We start from the raw sequence: 24,110 nt of genomic DNA, 5'->3' as shown, positions 1-24,110 counted from the left end.
GGATCTGTGTCTCTGAGCAGAGGGGATCTCTCCCCCTATTCTCACACCCAACACATGTACATATTTACATTTTCCAATTACATGTAAAATAGTTTTTATATGGTTATATGTATACATATTTTATATGTATAGCAAATGTATGTATAGGTTTTTTTCCAATTACATATAAAAACAATTTTTAATAATTCTAATGGGGAAAACCCCATTAGAACCACAAAAAGGATTAGAAAGGGAGAGAGGGAGGATACAAGGAGGTATGCTCATGGGACAAGATGGGAAAGTCTAGAGCCACAGAGATTTGAGATAGAAGTAAGCATGAATGGCCTGTTTTCTTCATGAAATAGTGGTTCCAGACAGGAACTCGCCAATCACAAAAGGGATCTTAGATTTATATAGAATTAAGGTCTGGAGAATTGTCTGGGGTTATTTGACTTGACGATATACAGCCAATATATGGATAAAGAAAGAATACAGTCAGAAGGATATCGTACTGCTCTTGGAATCAGAAAAATCTACCTTCAAGTCCTCCCTATGTAAGTCTCCTCCTTTCCCCTCTCCTCTTTTAACTTCCTTTCTCTGTACTCCTTTCTTCTTAACTCCTTCTCCCTCTGTCTCTGTATCTGTGTTTCTCACCCTTTCTCCTTCCCCTCTCTCTCCTTCCCTCCCTCCAATTCTCTATCCCTTCCTTCCTTCCTTCCTTCCTTCCTTCCTTCCTTCCTTCCTTCCTTCCTTCCTTTGTAATGCCAGGGAAACTGAGCAAGATAGAGATTAGAGAACAATTTAATAATTCATTAAATGGAGAGATTTACTGGGACCAAATGGATCCATGTTTGGTCCCAGGGCTGAACGAGACTATTGGCTCAAAGAATCCAGCCCTGAGTATCGGGACAGCAAGATTTTTTATAGGATAACAAGAACAATGACATAATGGGGGAAATACTTGGATGGGGATGACCTAATGGGGGGAGGATCCTAGGATGAGGATGACATAATGGAGGCAGGCACTTAGGATGACATAATGGAGGGAGGTACTGGAGAGGCTCCTGATATGCTAATGATGTCTAAAATGGATAAAGACCTTTATCCCATTAAACATTAAGAGGGAATGGTTATAACCTGAGGTAGAGTAACTAAATTGGACAATTAGGGAAACTGGGTCAGGACATTAAAAAAGAACTGTGGCAGGACATCTTCCTTCCTTCCTTCCTTCCTTCCTTCCTTCTTTCCTTCCTTCCTTCCTTCCTTCCTTCCTTCCTTCCTTCCTTCCTTCCTTCCTTCCTTCCTTCCTTCCTTCCTTCCTTCCTTCCTTCCTTTCTTTTTTTCCCTTTCTTCCTTCCTTTCTTTCCTTCCTTCTCTTCTTCCCTCCCTCCCTCCCTCCCTCCCTCCCTCCCTCCTTTCTTCCTTCCTTCCTTCCTTCTTTTCTTCTCTAAGAAACAAAATATCTTACTAAGAACTCCACTGACTAATGAAGGCAGGAAAGATTTATTTTGCATTCTTGCAAGAATGGGTGCCTAGGTTAGTAGACACACTTTTGGAATCACTAATTGTTACAGAAATTATAGAATGTGAATCTCTACCTCTCATTGCATAGCCAGTCCCTGACTCCAAAGAGCTTACATTCTTATGGAGACAAAATTCAGAGGGCTCCTATTCAAATCTAAAACCTCCATCCCTGATTATTCTTTGATGTCCTTGTGAATTTCAATTTTCTAATTTGTTTCATTTTTCCAATTTTCATAACTGTGGAAAACAAATGCCTATCCATTTCTCATATTTCCTTTTCTTCATCTCTCCCTTTTTCTTTCCTCTCTGTCTCTCTGTCTCTGTCTCTCTCTCTCTCTCTCTCTCTCTCTCTCTCTCTCTCACACACACACACACACACACACACACAAAATGGTAGCAACCACTTAAATAATCAGAAATCTGAGTATGAGTGCAAGAAAAACTTTATTTTTTTTTTTCCCATGAGAAAGAGTGCACAATCTCTGATACATAAACCCTGGTTTGAGAGAGAAACATACATACAAGCAAAGACTCCTTTCTCCATTGACTGGGGTTTCTAAAGCATATTTTCAAAGAAAGCCTGAAAGCTATCAAATGCTCCAAGGAGCTTCCATTCTAGAAGGGGAAGATAACCTTGAAAAGCAGAGAGAGACAAAGAACCTAAGATTCCTTTCAAATCTCAGGCTATCACTCCTGATTACCAAACTCAGACCCTGCCCCTAAGAAGCTTACATTTTTACATTCTTTTGGGGAAGATAACCTCCATCCCAAAGGAACCTGTTGATTTCAATTTTCTAATTTGTTTCATTTCTCCAATTTAATTTTTATAACTATGGAAACCAAATAAATGCCCACCTATCTCTCTCTCTGTATCTGTGTCTCTGTCTCTGTCTCATACAAAAACACACATACACATATTTTGAGGGTTGGGGATATAAAAAATAGAACTATAGATCATTTTTGGCCCATGACTTATATCTTGTCTTGAGGCTTCACATCCCTATCTTCCCATTTAAATTGTGCAGATAAAATAAGAGGATGCATATTACTTAAGTAGCTCAGATTCCTCTCATGATCTTCCCCACAATGTGCCTGTCAAAGTCAATTATCACCTATAGTCAAAGAGTACCCAGCGCTCTTATAACAAAAAATAAAAACTAAGGAACATTCTTGAAGCTCACTATACACTGTACACTATACACATTTTTAGCTACATTTGGGAAAACTTTTGAAGTTTTATACTCTTCCCTATATATTTTGTTATGTCCTGAAAATTGTTCTCCACAAAAGTGTATATATAAAGGGAGGATCTTCCCCTTCTCTGTACTAATCTTGGAGGAAAGAATTTTAGAACCTATTCAAAAACCTCTGGGATGCTTTTCAGAGTGTTTGATGATGAATAAGTGAGGATTATGATTATGGAGTTTTTAACTGGAAAAGGTTAGGATAGAGTAAAAGAAAAGGGAAGTGTGTATTTTTTTTTTCAAAATTGAAGGATAAACTGTTTTCATTCAACTAAGACTTTTATAGCATGGCTCACCTCACATCTTAAATCAGTTTTGGAACGAGCTGCATTTTCAAATAGGGTGAATTTGTTTGGGCTAGTTTGTCTGTTCTCAGGATTTTGTGGGTACATTGTAGTGAAGCTCTTTGGCTGGTTCCAGATTTCATGGTTGCCCTGGGATTTGCTCTGTTTCCTCAGGCATTTTCTTATTTCTCATTCTTCTCATGTTCCCAAACAAGAGCCCTCTTTGCAAATTGAAAATTAAGCATTCCTTCCTCATACAACATAAAAAGTTGTACAGCCCATCCAGATCTTGAATCTCCTGAACTCCTGCTTCCAACTGCTTTTTCTCCAACTTGGGGACAGTGAATAACATGCAGTATTCAGTGTTTGAATCAATAGCTAAGCTGGTAGCTTGTTGAATTGTGTCATAAGAATGCAGTGTGCTGCATGAAATGATAATTATAAGTAAAAAAAATGGGAAGAGTAATATAAGCTTATACTGAGTGAGGAAGGTTGCTCCAAGAAGATAACATACACAATTACAATGATTCTGTAATTGAAAATGACACTAAAGATTATTGGGTTTAGATTAATTGCAATGTCCAGTCTTGATCCCAAAGAGCAGATAATGAAAAATACTTCTCCCTTCTTGTAGAGAAGTAGGGAATGATGAGGATGGTATATGCCAACAATGTTCCATATAGTTGCTTTATCAGTTGGATTTTACTTAACTTTTTTTTTTTTTTTTATTATGAAGCAATAAACATTTATAAAATGTCTTCTATGGGCTAGGCACTGTGCTAAGTATATACAAAAGGAGGCAAAAGTCCCTGAAACCTAATGTGGGAGTCAATCTATAATCAAATATGTACAAAGCAAATTATATAGAGGATAAAAAGGAAATAATAGAACAAAAGCACTAGAATTAATAGGGGGTGTAGAAGGTTTCAAGATTTGGTATGTATATATAAAAAACAAGATATATCTTAGAAAGAACTCCACTGACTCACTGATAAATGCAGAAAAGATTTATTTTACATTCTTTCAAGAATGGGTGTGTACTGCAAAACCTAAGATTATATAGACCCTAATGAAAAAGCCCCCATCCTTCCCCTGACCTTTTCTCCCATTGTCTGGGGGAGTCCAGGCTTATACTCTAAATGCAGAAATCTACCCCAGGAAAAAAAAAATACTAGTAAATATCAAACTCTTTACTCATTAAGTACTTAAATACTAATTAAGAGGTGGTGGTGGTGGGGAAACAAGAGGAGAAATATTTATCTAAGACAATGGAACACCTGCTGCTTTTTAGCTATAACTCAACTTATTATTGCAAAGTCTCCAGTCAGAATTAGGGCATAGGTCTAAGCCACATTCTTATGAGAAATCTTCATTCAGTTTATTCCACTCAGATACCTAGGTTAACAGACACACCTTTGAAACTACAAAGGCAGTATTTTATTTCCTATCCTAATGTACAAGTCCCTCCCTGTTCTCCATTAATTGGATATTACAGAAATTCTACAACCTGAACCTCCACCCCTCCTTACATAGCCAGTCCCTACCCCCAAGAATCTACATTTGTAAATTCATTAAGGGCAGGATAACCTCTACTCTTGATTATTCTTTGATATCCTTATGGGTTTCAATTTTCTCATTTAAGTTTCATTTTTACAATTTAATTTTACTTTCTTTTTCTTTTTCTTTTTTTTTTAAATTAAAGCTTTTTAATTTTCAAAACATATGCAAGGATAATTTTCTCTCTCTCTCTCTCTCTCTCTCTCTCTCTCTCTCTCTCTCTCTCTCTTTTTCTTTCTTTCATTCTTTCTTTCGTGAGACAATTGGGGTTAAGTGGCTTACCCAGGATCACACAGCTAGGAAGTGTTAAGTGTCTGAGACTAGATTTGAATTCAGGTCCTCCTGACTTTAGGGCCAATGCTGTATTTCATTGCATCACCTAACTGCATGGATAATTTTCAGCTTCATCCTTGTAAAACCTTGTGTTCTAATTTTTTTTCCCCTCAGTTCTACTCCCTCCTCTAGATGGCAAGTAATCTAATATATGTTAAACATGTGCAATTCTTCTATACATATTTCCACAATTATTATGCTACACAAGAAAAATCAGATCGAAAAGGAAAAAAAAAATACTAGTAAATATCAAACTCTTTACTCATTAAGTACTTAAATACTAATTAAGAGGTGGTGGTGGTGGGGAAACAAGAGGAGAAATATTTATCTAAGACAATGGAACACCTGCTGCTTTTTAGCTATAACTCAACTTATTATTGCAAAGTCTCCAGTCAGAATTAGGGCATAGGTCTAAGCCACATTCTTACGAGAAATCTTCATTCAGTTTATTCCACTCAGATACCTAGGTTAACAGACACACCTTTGAAACTACAAAGGCAGTATTTTATTTCCTATCCTAATGTACAAGTCCCTCCCTGTTCTCCATTAATTGGATATTACAGAAATTCTACAACCTGAACCTCCACCCCTCCTTACATAGCCAGTCCCTGCCCCCAAGAAGCTACATTTGTAAATTCATTAAGGGCAGGATAACCTCTACTCTTGATTATTCTTTGATATCCTTATGGGTTTCAATTTTCTCATTTAAGTTTCATTTTTACAATTTAATTTTACTTTCTTTTTCTTTTTTTTTTTTTTTTTTAATTAAAGCTTTTTAATTTTCAAAACATATGCATGGATAATTTTCTCTCTCTCTCTCTCTCTCTCTTTCTCTTTCTTTCTTTCATTCTTTCTTTCGTGAGACAATTGGGGTTAAGTGGCTTACCCAGGATCACACAGCTAGGAAGTGTTAAGTGTCTGAGACTAGATTTGAATTCAGGTCCTCCTGACTTTAGGGCCAATGCTGTATTTCATTGCATCACCTAGCTGCATGGATAATTTTCAGCTTCATCCTTGTAAAACCTTGTGTTCTAATTTTTTTCCCCTCAGTTCTACTCCCTCCTCTAGATGGCAAGTAATCTAATATATGTTAAACATATGCAATTCTTCTATACATATTTCCACAATTATTATGCTACACAAGAAAAATCAGATCAAAAAGAAAAAAAATAAGAAAACAAAATGCAAGCAAACAACAAAAAGAGTGAAAATGCTATGTTGTGATCCACACTCAGTGCCCACAGTCCTTTCTCTATGTGCAGATAGCTCTCTTCATCACAAGATCATTGAAACTGGCCCAAATCATCTTATTGTTGAAGAGAGCCACGTCCATCAGAATTGAACATCATAGAGTATTGTTGTTGCCGTGTACAAGGATCTCCTGGTTCTGCTCATTTCACTCAGCATTAGTTCATGTAAGTCTCTCTGGGCTTTTCTGAAATCATCCTGCTGGTCATTTCTTATAGAACAATAATATTCCATAGCATTCATATACCACAACTTATTCATTCAGCTATTCTCCAATTGATGGGCATCCATTCATTTTCCAGTTTCTGGCCACTACAAAGAGACCTGCCACAAACATTTTTGTACATGTGGATCCCTTTCCCTCCTTTAAGATCTCTTTGGGATATAAGCCCAGTAGAAACACTGCTGGATCAAAGGATATACACAGTTTGATAACTTTTTGAGCATAGTTCCAAATTGCTCTCCAGAATGGTTGGATTCATTCACAATGTAATGCTGGAGAAACTGAGGCAGGAGAGAGATTAGAGAGTTTTTAATATTTTATTAATTGGAGAGCATAATTGACTGGACAGGACTCTCGTCTCAAAGTATCCAGCGATGAATGGGAGAATCCCAAATCCTTATATACTTTTTCAAACAAAGAAGGGGACGGAAGCAGGAAATTTCTTCACAGACCCATTTGGTTCTGTCAGGATGTGGGGGGAGGCTATAAATTCTTACTAAAAGCCAGAGTCAGGATGTCTGAATAAACAGAAGTAAAGATGTCAATGAGATATCCAGGATAGTCTTATCGAGTGTCATAAATTCTTGAGGGCAGGAGGAGTCAGGAAGTCTGAACTCCCCCTTATCTTGAGTCTTACATTAGCAATTTATAACCTTAGAGCAAATGATCCTCAGTCTTAATGGACCAGAGGGGAAGGGTTTACAACTAAGGGGATTGAGGCAGAACAGTTAAGGAAACTGAGACAGAACAATTTAGGGAAACTCAGGACAATAAGGGAAACTAGTGAAGGGAAACTGAGTCAGGACAGTTAAAGAGAACTGTGGCACAACAATAACTCCATCAACAATACATCAATATCCCAGTTTTCCCACATCTCCTCCAGCATTCTTCATTATCTTTTCCTGTCATCTTAGCCAATCTGAGAGGTATGTAGTGGTATCTCAGAGTTGTCTTATTTTGCATTTCTCTTATCAATAGTGATTTAGAACACCTTTTCATATGACTAGAAATAGTTTCCATTTCTTCATCTAAAAATTGTCCATTCATACCCTTTGACCATTTATCAATTTCTCCAATTTAATTTTCAAAACTGTGGAAACTAAATCTTGTATTGTTAAAAACAAAATGTCAAGTTAAATTTTTCTAAATGCAATGACCATTATTGATCCACAGGACAAATTATGAAACACTTTTCCCTCTTCTTGAGAGATCTGTGATTAACTACAAATATAGGTTGTTGTATCTTCTGTCAGATAGTATTGAGGCAGAAGACACCTCAACAATATTAGGGTCCCCAGGTTGGTGAAACCCTGTATGATGAAAGAATTTGTAAACTCAGTTTGTCTCCAAATTAAGGGGGAAAAAATTATTGAGTTGTAAATTCCAAGGGAATAGCAAAGAGCCAGAAGCAAGAAGATAATTTTATTGGAAAGAGAAATAAAGACAGATTCAAGTCATTGATATGCTCATTTTATAGTTTATAGATACAATTGAGGAGTGTTAGAGTGTTAGAGGAGTGAAAGAGTGGGTTGCATTCATTATTGAATTCCATGGCTTCTTGAAGAGTATTGAATGGCGATAGAGCAGTTCCCATCAAGGTGGAACAGCTGTTATCATTGAATTCTATGGCTTACAGACCAACAGATTGTTCTCTGACAACCAGCACTGTTTGTGGCACTCCCAAGGCCAGGTAGCCTTAAGATTTCTCAGAAATTGCTGCATTCTGTCTAGGAGCTACATGTCATAAATAACATTTCTATGTCATTTGGTTTTACTTAACATTTTGTTGTTGTAATGGAAAAGGGAAAGGCATATGTTGGAAAATATTAGGTGAAAAATGTGGGTGAAAAAAACATTAATTAAATTTTAAGGAAACAAATTAATTCAATGATCCTCCTCTCTCTAAACTAACTAAAAGGATACTTGATGTCTGTACTGAGTCTGACATCAACACTGGGAGCTCCTAGGAAGAGGGGATGACCAGCCAAGATTGTAACTGGATTAGGTCAAAGATTCTATGCTGATCTGCAATGGGATAAAACCATGAGTGGCTACTGAACTTCCAGCCTCTATGAAATAGGGAAATGCAATCTAAATAAATATAACAAAATAAATATTCCTCAGTACCATCTCTCCAGTGAGGCAGATGGAAATCTGAGGCAAAGTATTTGTAGAAATAGGAAAAAAATATAAAGGGAATCACAAAGTATCCAAATGGTTGCTGGCAAACCCAGCTCCAGCTGCATTACACAGCTGAATGTTTTAATAAATCAAATCCTCATCAGTAATGTGTGTGTTTAAAAACAAAAGGAAGGATATTTTATCATTTGTTATTTCTTAGAAGAACAAACTTAAAAGGGCTTTTTCCCTGGTAAAAGATCTGTTGTTTGTAGAAGTAGAATGAAATGTTCAACCTTAATGCTTAAATTGAAGATCTGGGCCTCAGAAAGAAAAAAGAAACAATTAAATCCCTAAATTGAGTTTGTTCGAGTTTTGTATTAATTAACAGGAGGAAGACAGAGATGCCTTTCTCTCCATTTAAGCAGAAACAAAACATAGTCTGTCTTCTTCCCAGCATAATTGTATCTATTAAAATAAAGTGAATCTCCATTTGAAAAATTACTGTATGTAACACATTGAAAATTCTGCCAATGAGGATTTCTGTTCCCATGAAAACAGAGGAATTATGGTATATGGTATGTCCTTATTTCCCCTCTGGAGCATTGGTTCTACAGTGTGTGTGTGTGTGTGTGTGTGTGTGTGTGTGTGTGTGTGACATGGATTCCTTTTACAGCCTGGTAAAGCCTATAGACATCTCAGAATAAAAATTTTAAGTTCATAAAATAAAACATTTAGGAATATAAAGGAAATCAAGGCCTAGTGAAAAAAGGTGGTATTTTTTTTCCTCATCCAGGTTTATGGACTCCTCTCAACTCAATCCACAAAACCATTGTCGGTTCCCTTAGGTATAAGGAGTTTTCTAGAGCCCCAACACTGAGATGCCAAAATATACTGTCTGAACTAGCTCTCTGGAGGACCTTGGGACCAGCCAGAGTCCTTGGTCTTAGTGGAGGAGTGAAGGAGGCAGGAGACTCACAAGGATGGTCAAAGATGAAGTCTGAGGTCTGAGCTTGAGCTCGAGCACACTTTCACTCAAGTACATTCTCACTAGAGTCTGCTCATCCTCAAGTCCTCTCAGCCCTTAAATATCTTAGTACAATTACATCACTACAGCACAGTGAGCATATGCCAGCTGGAGAATCATTACATCACCATGCTATGTACTAAATATATGTGAATTATAGAACCATTATCTCATCAATCACACTGAGTAAACACCCTGCTGTAAGTATCCTTGTTTCAAGTACACTTTTCCAGAGTTCTAGCCCTCTACATCTCCCCCTTTCTTTTGTTTTAGAACAGAGGTGGTCATGCCCTCCCTGACTTCTCAGGAAGAAAGGTGAAAATACCAAAGGAAAATGGGGAATCAAACCAGATATTGTTAGCGGGTTTCCTTTGGGCCTAAGGGTCTTACTTGAAACAGGTATATGTAAATCCATCAACATGGGAGGTATTACACAAGCACATAGTAATATAACACAGGCTAGTAGTGATGTAACAACATGAATCACATGAGGAATTATACATGTCCATAACTCCTAGAAGGAGGTATATAAATAACAATCACACATATCCCTCCTTCAGCAGCCAAGAGATAGTCCCAAACCAATCTATCGTCCATTACTTCATGTGTCAGGGAATGCAATGATACCTGCAGCTTTTGAAGTCCTGCAATAATCTTATCAATTTTTGATGTTCACTGTCATGCTTTTTGATTGGCACATGTAGTTAGAGATGGAACCACCCAATGTTTCTTGGGTCTTTTCCTTAGTTTCAAAGGTCTTCTTTTTTTCTGTCTCTCTCTGATGGACAAGGCAAATACGGCTTGTTGGCACCCATCTCATTCCTTCTCCATCTGTAGGGATACAAGCAAGCCCTCTCCCCCAAGCAGTTAACCTATCCGGTCCCTTCCATTCACCACTTTCTAGATCTCTCCACATCACCTGGCGATTATCTAAAGATAGTGGAGCTGCTTGCAACGGACACTGCCCTTCCTGTGGGTTATAAAACCTGTCTGCCGGAGTCACTGCATCTTTGTCAAAAGTAAAAAAAATTAATGGTATAGAGAGCTAAATTTAGAAGTTCTCTAGGGTTATCTGTGGCTCCCCCTTTGTTTTTGGAAGAGCATCTTAATGTTTCTGTTTCTCCTCTCTACTATTGTCTGTCCTTGAGGATTAAAAGGAATGCCAGTGGTGGGTAAAATCTTATACAGTGCACAAAAGTGTGCAAAATGTTTAGAAGTATATGCAGGTCCATTGTCTGTTTTTATTGCTTGTGGCACACCCATAATTGCAAATGCTTGGATAAAGAATTCAGTGACCATTTGGGCTGTCTCTTTTGCTGCTGGTATTAAAAAATTGAATCCTGAAAAGGTGTCTACCACAACATGAATAAAAGACAGACAACGAACAGATTTATAATGGGTCACATCTATTTGCCAAATTTCATTGGGTCTCAAACCATGAGGGTTCTTCCCTGGAGGGAATGTACGAGTGTGGAAAGGAAGGCAAGCTGTAAAGGCTTTTACTAAGCTCCTAACTTCCACTTTTGTTATCCTAAATTGCAAATGTATAGTTCAAGCAGCCTCATGATATTTAGAATGAGATTCTTGGGCTTCCTGAAATAAAGGAGTATTGGCCAACATGGTTAGAAGGCAATCTGCCTTTGAATTACCATCAAAAATAGGACCTGGAAGTCCACTATGAGAGTGGACATACAAGATATAAATCTTACCTGGATGCTTTCTCACTTGCTCTTAAAGTTTCTTAAAGAGCTGATATATATTGGAAGCTACAAATTTTATTTGGGCTGTGGCAATTTTTTTGTACCACACTTACTGAATAGGCTGAATCAGATATTATATTTATATCTCCTAGATAATAAGTAAGAGCTAGCATGATTGCATACAATTCATTCTGCTGAGTGGACTGAAAAGGAGTTCTGATTACTCTCTTTATAGTTAAATCATGACAGTATACAGCACAAATGTTATGTTTGGGTGCATCTGTAAACATAGTTGGTCCTTTAAGAGGAACTTTAGCAACCTTTTCTTGAAGAATTCATTGCTGATTATGTAATACTTTGGTTATCTTTAATGGAGACCCGTGTGTAAAATTTGCAGCCATGCCTAATAAAATTTGCCACTCTGGGATGGTTTCACAGCATACATTAGTTTGTGCATCAGTATAAAAGGTAGATATCTTCTCAGGTCTTATCCCAGATAATTGTACTGCTCGCTTAATGGCCTTTAATAAAATTCTTGCCACAAGCACTGGGTAAGGAGTAAGGCTTTGTTCTGGTTGTGCTGGGAGGTTCACCCACTCTATCACACTGTCTCCTTGATAAAGGACTGCTGTGGATGCCTCTTTTATAGCAAAAACTGATATTTCCAAGGGTTTTTGAATAATTCTTTCAACCATATTGGATAAAGCCAGTTCAATTTTTCTCAAAACCTCTTGAGCTTCTTTTGTAAGCTGGGGTGGTGAGTTTAAAGCACTGTCTCCCCTTAAAATGTCATATAATGGTTGCAATTGACAGTAGTTAAGCCTAACACTGGACGCATCCATTGGATATCTCTTATCAATTTCTGAAAGTCATTTAAGGTTTTCAACTTCTCTGTTCTTAAAGAAAGTGTTTGTACATAAGCACCTTAGGATACACTTCATACCCTAAATATTGAAAAGGAGCATGTCTTTGAATTTTTTCTGGAGCTATATGCAACTTTTGTTCCTTAGTGTTTCTATGGTCTTTTGTAGACATGCTTCTAACTTGCTCCTTAGGTGCACACCCCAAGGTATGATCCATGTATTGTAATAACATAACTTTTTTATTATAGCTTTTTATTTGCAAGATATATGCATAAGTCAATTTTTCAGCATTGACAGTTGCAAATCCTTTTGTTCCAACTTTTTCCCTCCTTCTCCCCACCCCTTCCCCAGATGGCAGGTTGACCAATACATGTTAAATATGAATAACATAACTTTTGAAAATGCTTTTCTTACTGGAGTAAGAGCAGCAGCAACATACATCTGACACACAGTAGGGCTATTTTTCATTCCCTGTGGCAAAACTATCCATTCATATCTTTTATAAGTCTCAGCTAAGTTAATGCTGGGCACTAAAAAGGCAAATCTTTTCATATCCTCCTTATCTAGAGGGATAGAATAGAAACAATCTTTAATGTCTATAACCCAACAAGGCCATTCTCTAGGCAACTGAGTAGGTGATGGAAACCCAGGCTAAAGAGTTCTCATAGTTTTCATCTGTTTGTTTACTTTTCTCAAATCAATCAACATTCTCCATTTTCTAGATTTCTTTTTAACAACAAATACAGGGGAATTCCAAGGACTTAGAGAACATTGTAAGTGTCCTTGGTCAAATTGCTCCTTTATTATATCTAATAAGGCCTGAATTTTATCACTTGCTAAGGGCCACTGTTCTACCCTCACTAGTGTATCAGTTTTCCATTGATGGGAACAGGTGAGAGTGCAGGCAGGCTTTCAACAGCAGCCCTGCCTAAAAAAGCCGAAGTACTCAATTCTAATCCTAATTGTTATGTGTCTCTTCCCCACAGATTTATGGGCATTTTATTTACTACAAAAAGAAAAAAAAACTCCTGTTTCACCTTCAAAAGCCCATCTCAAAGGGGCAACACTAATTTCAGCTGCTATTGATCCTCCTACATCAGACATGTAGGTGTCTGCCTTAATCTTTGGCCAGTGACTGGGCCAGTTGGCACCTCTAATGACTGTGTTATCTGCATCTGTGTCTACCAATCCTTCTAATGGTATGCCATTTATATAGTGAGCATAGGATGGCCAGCTGTAACTGCTGCAGGCTAAATACTCCTGGATTCTGTTGCTTGGAGTCAGAACTATCACCAGATTGTCTATTAGGAGTCTTTATCAGTAAACCTGATGCTACTACTCCTGGGTGGAAAGTCACACATTGTTTACCTATATTAGTGACTAGGATATTATCTACACATTTCCCAGTTTCCCACATCAGTGTTTGGATGAACACTGTTTTTAAATACTTTCAGGAGGTGAAATAGTCAAGTTTATTGTGCCTGGAGGCAAGGGATCCATAGGCTGGAAAGGAATAGATATCACCTCTCCAGGGGATATCTCAGTAGTCCCAACTGCATACAACTCTATTCTCCCCAATTGTAATCCCTTTCTCCCATCAGGTTGCTTCCTAGCTGATTGAATGTATAATCCCTTTCTCCCATCAAATTGCTTCCTGGATGATTGGTCATGTCTGGGTACTGAACTTCTAGGTATTCTCTGGGTATAGCATCAGCTGCCATCATGCCCCAAGTGTTTTTTGCCTTGGGCCCTGGGGCTGGGCCCCTCATCCCGTTTCCCTGAATCTGCCTACATTCTGATGCTCAATGGAAGCCCCTGTTGCATTTTGGACATGGGGTATTGGGTCTTGTTCTCCCACCCTGTTTTCTCACTCTGTCTCTATGCCAACATTGAGCTTTCAGATGCCCTGCTTTACCTCATTGAAAGCATTGATGAGTCTCTCTGGAAGTCCTTTGCCAAAAGGGCTCTGTCTTCCCATGTTCAGATCTTGGGTACTCTGCATCATAGCCTGGGTATGAAAGGTATTTGTGCCCACTGTGGCACAAAGTCTTATGATCTTCTCTAAAGGACCATCCTTGTGCAGTATAAAACCTCATTAACATTTTCCTTAGTGAGTTGTCTTATCATAATTTCTTGCTACCTTTTCACCAATAGTTCATATGACAGCTGTCTACGGACATCCCACAAAATCAGCAAAGAGTTCATTTGGACCTTATGCTATATTCATGAATATGAAATCTATCTTGCCTTCCTGGGAGGATGCCCCATGCTTTGATAGCAGCAGAAGCCATTTGCTCATTTGCTCCTATAGGATAATTAATCTGTGCTAAAGTGTCTGCATAAGGACCTACACCTGTTAGTTGGTCACAGGTGATTGTTATATTAACTCCAGGTTGCTTGTTTCCTTGGACTTGTATCCTACAGAGTTCACTCTACTCAGAAAACCACAAGTTTTGTCCTTGCTATGGATTTCCAATCACTAGGAGTTAAGATTTCATAAGCCAAATTCTCTAATAACATCTTTTTTTTTAATTTTATTTTATCTATTAAATGTAAAGATAGTTTTCAACATTCATTTTTTATAAGCCTCTTGAGTTTCATTTTTCCCTTCCTCTCTTCCCCCACCCACAAAATGGCAACAATCTGATATAGGTTATACATGGACAATCATGTCATATTTCTACATCTAATAACATCTTAAGATAAGATGATATAGACCCATAAAAGAGTGCAAGCCTTTTTCAGATCTTTGATAATTTTCAGATTAAAGGGAGTGTTTCTTTTTTTTTCTTGACCTGAAGAGTTAACCTCTTTAATCACAGGATATGCTTCTATTCTCAAATCAGATATATCCTGTTCTTCCTCTTTAGCTTTAACTTTAACAAAAATGCCTTTTGTAATTGTGCCATAGGGGGTGGACAAAGCTGTTGCATGGGTGGTGCTGATGGTGTCACTGCCCCTCCCACTCCTCCTTCTCCTTCTACCCAGGAAGGCAAAATTGGGGGAGGATGGTCAGGAGATGGGGAATGCCCTAAGGGCCCCTGCTAGAGTGTAACTGAGCGGTGAAAATGAGAAGTACCACACTCTTTAAGCTTATCAGCCTGGTACTTAACTCCTTTCTAGTCCAGTTCTCCATGCTTTCAGTTGCTTTGTCAGTACCATCCCCCTCCTTCTCTTTCTCCTCACACTACCTTGCCTGGCTGTCCACCTTAAATCTTTTCTTGTTTTAGAAGTTGTGGGATTCTTTAAAGCCAACTGTGTTATATTGTACATAAGGAATGTCTCCTCAGGAATTGAATCAGCACTCATAGCTTTGTAATATTCAACTAGTTACTCTCCCACTATTTGCACATATCTGGCTCTATTTTTTCTTTCTTAGATAGCCAAAGAGACATGCACTCTCATAGATTTAAGAACCCAGTGATCTCCTTTTGAGTTACCAACAAACCTTGCTTCTTTATTAACCTAACTATGCGTGCTACACACTTCCCTTGAGGTGGGGGAGACTCTTTTGTTAGCATTTGCCCCATTTCAGAGGAAAAATGAAAGTGACTAATTTAGCTATTACCAAAGTTTCCTGTTTGTCGATTTTTTGTATTTAACCTATTTCCTGGTCACAGGGATTTCTCCACTGAGCTTATGATCACATCAGTCAAACTACTGAGTGTAGGTCTAGAGCCTCAAAATGCAGTGTGCTTCTTTCAGTACACCACCAAAATGTAATGTACTTTCTAGAGCCCCAAGTTGGGGTGACAAAATATAGTTTCCGGACTAGCACTCTGGAGGACCTTGGGACCAGCCCAAGTCCTTGGTCTTGGAGGAGTAAAGGAGGCAGGAGACTCACGAGGATGGATGGTCAAAAGATAGAGTCTGGAGTCTGAAGTCTGGAGTCTAAGCTCAAACTTAAGGACACTCTCACTTGAATCTGCTTATTTCAAGTCCTCTCAGCCCTTAAATATCTTAGTACAATTACATCACTACAGCACACTGAGTATGTGCCAACTGTAGAACCATTACATTACCATGCTAAGTACTAAGTATATGTGAATTAGAAAGCCCCTCACACTGAGTAAACACCCTGCTGTAAGTATCTTTGCTTCAAGTATACTTTTCCAGAGTGCTGGCCCTCTACACTTGGGGACCCTAGGTTAAGAATGTCCCCTATGTTAAGAATGCCCTGCTCCAGAAATAGTCAAATGTAGTGGAATACTAGAAAGAGCTCTCTGCATATTTCCTGTGGCATCCATGGGATGTCACTTTTCCTTCTCATTCTCAGTTTTAAGCTGGGAGCAATATTCTAGTCATATGCAGTTCCTGGTGATTCCACAGGAAATAGGATAAAATTGAAACTTACATAGTTAGTTCCAATTGTTTTGTTCATCAAATGAATCTGAATTTCTCCGTTCTTGTGAACTTGAATAATTCTATGACAAGTAAACATAAAATAAAGCAACCTTGCTTCTCTCATTCCTTTTAGGAGCTTCCTCTTGATGGGTTATTTTTCTGTGCTGATTGTCTTTCTTGAATCAGCAGAACTCTTTTTTGTGGTTACTTCCATTCATAGAAATAATGCTCAACATATGGGAAAGGTATGAAAATATATTACACAGACATGGATTTCCTTTTGAATCCATTTGTCTGATGTTTACAAGAAATTAAAAAGTACAAATTACTGTGTGTCCATAGGTGCAGGTATGGAGGAGGGAAATTATTTCCATTTCCTCTAACTATGTCACAGACTGGCTGAGTATCAAGCCAAAATATATAACATAAGATACAGTTTTCCACACATATAGTTCTCTACATCTGCAAGAAAGCAGAGGAGAAATGGAGGTAAGTGAAATATTTTTCTGTTCCATGCTGAGCTGGCCAATGCTGACTGATATAAAGCTCAACCGATCAGTGACAGGAAAATAAAGGAATATCATTTAAATGTAAGATAATATTTTCTTTCCCTTTGCTGACAATGTAATGAAAAAGTTCTATGTAGTGTTCTGAGGACAGAAGCATTAGAATAGCAGTGAAAATTCATAAAAATTGTTCTTCTAGGCCTCCCTCACTACCTTGCTCTGTTTGTTTTTAAATATGTTTGTATTTATTTTGTTACATATTTCTCAATTATAATGTAAATTTTTTAAACATTCATTTAAGAAGCATTTTAAATAAAAAACATTTTAAGTTTCAAATTCTCTCTTGTTTTTCTACCTCCCTTTCTCCCTTTGAGAAGGTAAACAATATGATGGCCATTACATGTGTGGGAAATGGAGAGATAAGGTAAAGAACTTACAGGAATGTTTAAATTCTTTTTCTGTATTTTTTATTATTTCTATGTCTCTGTGACCTACATAAGTACAGTGTGTACAAGCCAATATTTACTTAAAACTTTAGATATATTTACTTAACCAGAAATTATGACATTTATCCTTGTTCAATGTTATCAATATTTAGACTATTAGTTTAAATGATATCAGCTCAGTAATCTGAAGTTTGAAGGTCTGATTGATGATTCCTGTTGGAATCAGGGAAACAAAGCATTCTGTTCTAATCTGCCTTTGGCACCAATGTTTAACATTCAATTAGGGGAGAGAGCATCTATTTCTCAATGCTCCCCAATTTATGATGTAATCCTTTGTAACAGAAATCTTCCATTCCAATCTCTCTGAATAGCAACAACCAATTAGATGCCTCCCCCTCCCCTTCTCAATGCTCTCTTACTTGTGATATAATCTCTTGTATAAAAGCTGTGTATCTTTACTACTTCTTTAGCCCTCCTACCATGAACTTTCTCTTTCTTATCTCGTGATGGGTGGGTTCATCCTTTGGAGGTTTTCAATAAACAACTTTTCTGCTTTTTACTGAATGATTTCTGAGTACTCATTTTGGGTAAGGGTCTTCTACATCCCTCACACATGTGAAGACATTCAAAACATTTTCATATTAGCCACATTACAAAATACAGATACACACACACACAAAGCAAAAAAAAAGTATGCTCCAATTTGCATTCAGTGTTCATCAGTTCTCTCTCTGGAGGAGGATGGCATTTTTCCATCCCTATGGAATTGTTTTGAATCATTTTCTTGATCAGAATAGTTACGTCTTTCAGATTTGATCCTCCTTACAATATTTCTATTACTGTGTGCAATTTTCTCCTGCTTCTGCTCACTTCATTTTGTATCAGTTCATATAAGTTTCACCAGATTTTTCTGAAATCATTCTACTCATCATTTCTTATGGCATGATAGTGTTCCATTACAATCATATACTACAACTTATTCAGCCTTTCCCAAATTGATGGGCATCCTCTCAACTACCAATTCTTTGCCATCACAACCAGGTGCTATATTTTTGCACATATGGGTCCTTTCTCTTTTTCTTTGATCCTTTTGGTTTATAAACTTCATAATAGTATCACTAAATCAAAGGCTATGCTTGTGGGCATAGTTTCAAATTGTTTTTTAGAATGGTACTAGTTCACAACAATAGTGCATTACTGTCCTAAGTTTTCCATATTCATTTCAGTATTTGTAATTTTTCTTTCCTTCTAGTTTTATTAATTCATTTTTTTTACACATAATCTTATTAATTTTACTTTTAACTTTTAGGATTTCCAATTCTTTAATTGATGATTTTTAAATTGATCTTCTTTCTAATTTTAAAAAATTGCATACAGAATTTATTTGTCTGCTATTTCTCTTATTGCTACAAGCATTTAGATATATAAATTTTCCTCTGATTACTGTTTTTGCTGCATTCCATAGGTTTTGATGTCATTTAATTATTATCCTTCTCTTTAATAAGAATTATTTATTGTTTTTATGACATTCTTTAACCCAGTCATTCTTTAAGATTAGATTTTTTTACTCTTAATTTTCAATCTGTTTCCATGATTCCATATTAAATATAATTTTTATTATGGTCTGAAAAGAATGAATTTAATATTTCTGCACTTAACTATAAAGTTTTTATGCCTAACATATGGTCAACTTTATAAAGGTACCATATACCACTGAGAAAAAGGCATAGTTCTATTCCCATTCATTTCTCTTCAAATATCTATTCTATCTAGCTTATTTAAAAAATCATTTCTTTGACCCCTCCCCCTCTTCTCTCTCTCTCTCTCTCTCTCTTTGTCTTCTGTCTCTCTCTCTTCCTTGTTATATTTATCTGCTTCTGAGAAGGGAAGATTGAAATCACCCATTATTTTGCTATTTCCATCCATTTAACTATTTTTTAAAAAATGTGGATGCCAAAGCATTTGGTACACATATGTTTAGTATAATTATTACTTCATTTTTATTGTAACTTTTATCATATTTTTCCTGTTTATCTTTTAAAATTAAACCTATTTTATCTTTAACTTTGAGAACATGGTTGCTACCCCCCCCCTTTTTTTTTGCAGCTGCTGAAGCATAATAAATTCTACTATAACCCTTTATTTTTACTCTATATGTATATCTAATTTTAAAGTGTTTTTTTAATTTACTTTTTTTTTTTGCAAGGTAACTATGTTTAAATGACTTATTCAGGGTCACAAAGCTAATTAAGTATCAGGTGTCTGGATTAAATTCAGGGCTTTTTGACTCCAGGGTTGATGTTCTATCTATTGTACCACCTGGTTGTCCCATTAAGTCTTTAGAAAATCACAAAGGTGAGGATTCTGGGAAGTGGAGAAGTAGGTTGGTAAATCTCAAACTAGCTAGATTTTCCAGCTCAAGTAGAAAAAAAATTGCACTTCAGGGTGCACACAAAGTGGTGAAAAACTAAGAAGATTTAGGGCATGACAGGGAGAAAGCCCCCAGGCTGGGGATTGACCAGTGTGAAGATAAACACTTCTAAGCTAGCTCAGCAGAAGCACCAAGTGGGGAGCCCTGAGGCTAGCTGGATTTCTCTTGAACCTCAGTAGAAACCACAGAAAGTTTCACTTCTAGGACAGCTTGAGGAGTCAGGGAGACCCCTGAGTCCTGGAAGGCTGAGGAGCTTCAGCTGATTAGAAATGCCAGGCCCAGCTGTGCTGCTGAGACACTGCTCTGGGTGAGAAGGAACCAGCATTTCTGGTGAGTGCAGAGGCAGTCGGGCAGGGATGCTGCTGACTTGGCACTTGCTGGAGGATAGAGTTTTGGTTTGGGGCTCCAGATTATTTAAGGGATAGCTGAAGTGAAGCTAGAGTTGTGATCTTCCCTCCCACCCCATGATTAGAGTTGTTTACACGAATATTTCTTATTTTTAAAAAATGTACTGGCAAAGAAGAAAGATCTGGGAATAGGGAAGACAGTGAAGTAAAAAAAGCTTCTACCCCAAAGACATTCAACAAACTTGCAGAGTTCCAAGACTTTCTATCAACCAAACTTGATCAGAATAGAATAGGATAGAAAGTTTAACATATAAAAGCCAATATCAAAGATCAATTTCAAGGAACTCAACATGGACAAATTGTTTATGTGTTTTTTAACAAAGGAAATGTATATCACATGTTTAAGATTGACATCAACAATAGGGTAGCTCAAAAGAAATATTGGGGTAGAGTTAAACTAAAAATACTAATCATGTTTTCCAAATAAGGTGCAGAGGAAGAATAGTTCTGAAAACCTGTTCACATTGGGAATAGATTAAATGGGCAATACTACATGTATACCATGAAAGGTATAGCACCCTCTAAAATTTATAAAGAAATAAGGGGAGAGATATGAGCGGATGAGGAAGGAAGGGTGGTCAAAGAAGATTGGAGGGATTCATAGGTGGGGGAGTAGTAACAAGGCAATTTAAGGAGCAGAATTAAACCAAAGAGTGAGCAGGGATAGGAAAGATAGGGAGGGGTGTGTGTGTGTGTGTGTGTGTGTGTGTCTATTTATCTACATAGATAAATCCTTTTTTAACTATAGCTTGCTTGGGAGGAGGGATAAATAAGGAAGAAAAAGAATAAAGCCAAAAAGGTGTGCAACAAAGAGCAAAAGAACAATTTACAAGGAAGTAAAGAAAAAATGGACACTAATGAATAGAATTTCTTCTAATATATATATATATATATATATATATATGCACTTTCTTGAACTGGTAATTATTTATTATATATTTTAAATTCTTCCTGGATATTCTGCTGGGCACATGACAATGTTCTCTTTTGTTTTGTATTTCTTTTCTGTTTTTCCTTTCTCTTTTGTTTTTAAATAAAAATAAATTAAAAATTTTTTAAAGCGCAAAAAAAGCAATGAACCTAATAAAACAAAACAAAACAAAAACCACACAGGTAAGGCTAGCTGAAATCCTCTTGGAGATTCTGTAATAATTTAAATTCTATGACTCCTTAATCTCACTCATTCTTCTTGTCATAAATAGATGAAAATTCTTTTTCATGAGTTGAGTTTTATTTTCATCAATCTAGCCTTAATTTTTTAACAGGCAAATGCACCTGTATTTTAGAGCAAGAAAAGTCAGTGGTTGGAATTGGCAAGTCAAAGTATTTACTCTGAAATGTGCTGTCTGGGAACTGGTTTGCTTCTGTAGCTGAACTTACAGGCCTGAAAATTTTAAGTTTTAAAGATTTCTTTATTTAGAAAAAAAAGAAGAAAAGCAGTAAGTTATCAAATTGTAAAGACAAAGGCTTTACTTATTATTTGTTGCTTAGTTTTTTTTTGTCCAAATTTTTAATAAAGAGAAATTATCTCTAAATTCCCACCCATTTCTCCCTTTATTTTGAGACTGTAGGTTGTTTTTGTATTGAGCATAAGTGAATAGCATTCTGCTGTGGTTATTTTCTGGATGTCTAGGGAAACAGTGTCTCAGGTAAATGAAATCATTTAATAATATGGCATTCTTTTAGAAGCAAAGATGTACAAAAAGGAACTTTTTTTTTTTTTTTTTAACAAATATCCGAATGAGTAGGGGTTGCTATAAAATACATATATGTTGCAACTAAAGATAAATTGATGAATTTCTACATATAGGAAAATAACTACTAGAAAATTCTTTAATTTAGGAACTCTTTGTGAGATATGGGGCAATGATGAATAGTTTTCCAAAGGACTATTATTCTGGAAGAGTAGTTGACTGATGTAAGTATAACTAGGAAATGTGTAGGGATGTAATGCACAAAAAGATGAAAAATGGAAGGACATTATTTCTTGATACACTAATGACAACTCATTTTGAACAGATGTTCTTAGTTGACAAGAGAAATATAAACACAACCCTAATTAAAGAATTTACTAATAATAGATCTTCTGCATTTAGAGGCAAGAGCCAAAGCCAGCACAGAGGAGAAAAATACATATGTCTGGAGAAACACAGAACATTACATCTAAGTTTATGAAGTAATGTCCTCAATTCAGCATTGAATTAAATTTCTGTAATTATTTACAATCCTTTGAATTTAAGTATCTCCCGCCTCACATACAAGTGACCTGTGTCACCCCATCCTCTTGATCATATTGTCCATCATCCAATTCCCTCAGGACACTGTCGCTGCTGCTGACTCCTGAAAAGCTGCCATAGGGTGCTGGTGTCCCTTCTCTGGCCCAAGGATCTTGAGAAGGAGAGAGATGATGTTCCTCAGACCAGTGTCTGCTTTCTGCAGGGCAAGAAGTAGCTGTGTCTAGCCCAATGCTCCGGCTAGTTAGTTTGCTTTTCTCTTCTCTTGTTTTTATCTGCCTCATGGATTTTTTCTGAAATACAAGAGATATTCAAACATTAGTCATAACCAGACACTTGGCAACTGTTAAACAAAAATAGAGAAGCCAGTGGTGTAAAGTCTGGACAGGGCAATTCTGGATGTGATCTAAGAGCCCATTTGAGACACTTACCAACTGGGGGGGGGGGGAGGGAGGGGAGACTGAAAAAATTATATATCCCTTTAAGTTTCAAGTTCCTCATCTATAAAATGATCTTGATGACCTTGTCAACTCAGTACTCATCAATGCTAAAGAGAACCTGAGGGACACCTTTCAGCTCTAAATCTATGATCAGATATGTAGGTAGTTCAATCTGTTTCTGTAAACTCTCCTATTTTACTTAGGTCTTAGCCCAATGTGAAAAGACTAACTGAGTTCTGCTTTGGTTTGTCCTCAGTCATGGAGCTCAAATGTATTCCAAACCTGCTTCTCCACACGCTGTCTGGCAAAATGGGGATATCAAGCAATATAACAGTGCCCATGCTTTAGAACACTTATCAGCTATGGCTATCCTTAACCATAAATGATTAATGAGTGTTCACAGCATCCTTGATTTTGCTCAGAATAAAGATAACATCACATGGTCTCTGCTAGGGACACCAATTAAGCAAGAAAAAAAGGAGAAGGAAGGCAGAAGAACTGCTGTCTCCAATAACTCACATTTATTGAGAGCTTTGAAAATACACAAAGCATTTCCTTTTCAACAATTCTTTGAGGTAGGCAGTACGAGTCTTGTTGTCCCTATTTTATGGTTCCTGAAACACAGTGGGGACTTAATAAACGTTTTCTGCTTGAAAGATTATTATGGAAACTAAGGCTCAAAGTGGTAGAGTCCAAAGTCAGAATAAAGCTTTCCATTGCTTGTCTGCTAAGACCAGTGTAGTACTTTTCCCTTGACATCATGCTGTAAATGTAGTAATGTGATGGAAGAGATAGATATTTACACATGCTCTTGGAAGTATTCAGTTCAGAGCGTTTGTCACCATGCCAACATGGTTTTTACATGAGTGATATAGAAATGATGCTTATGGGGCTCCTTCTCAAGGCTCACTCTTCTCCAATTCACATGTAGTAGCAGATTGGGTAGCAAGTCCCTTAGATTCTAGGGATAACTCCTATGGGGGGGGCTATCCTCCTAACTCTGTAGTTCCTGAGGACCCACTGGTCCTTTGCATAATTATCCTTTTTTACTTATATTTAAATACATATTAATTTATTATATGTAATTTAATAACAAACGAGAGCAATAGTAAATATAAAGATATACGCATACATACATATATACATAATAAGTAGCAAAGTGATGAAGATCTGGAGTCAGGAAGAGCTGAGAGCAAAATTGG

At 37.0% G+C, this 24,110-nt stretch overlaps 1 protein-coding gene across 1 annotated transcript in view; it reads right to left on the bottom strand.

The window, feature by feature from the left end:
- Positions 1-21,625: 21,625 nt before the first annotated feature.
- Positions 21,626-24,110, bottom strand: part of RFTN2 (raftlin family member 2) — a 73,409-nt gene continuing 70,924 nt past the window's right edge. The window contains exon 9 of the mRNA XM_051985930.1: positions 21,626-22,761. Coding sequence (XP_051841890.1) covers positions 22,486-22,761 — 276 coding nt within the window. The 3' untranslated portion in view covers positions 21,626-22,485. The remainder of the gene's footprint in view (positions 22,762-24,110) is intronic.

The sequence above is a fragment of the Antechinus flavipes genome, chromosome 3 (genome assembly GCF_016432865.1).
Source record: "Antechinus flavipes isolate AdamAnt ecotype Samford, QLD, Australia chromosome 3, AdamAnt_v2, whole genome shotgun sequence".
Classification (NCBI taxonomy): domain Eukaryota; kingdom Metazoa; phylum Chordata; class Mammalia; order Dasyuromorphia; family Dasyuridae; genus Antechinus; species Antechinus flavipes.
The sequence above is the reverse complement of the archived record's forward strand: the minus strand, read 5'-3'. Positions and strand labels throughout refer to the sequence as shown.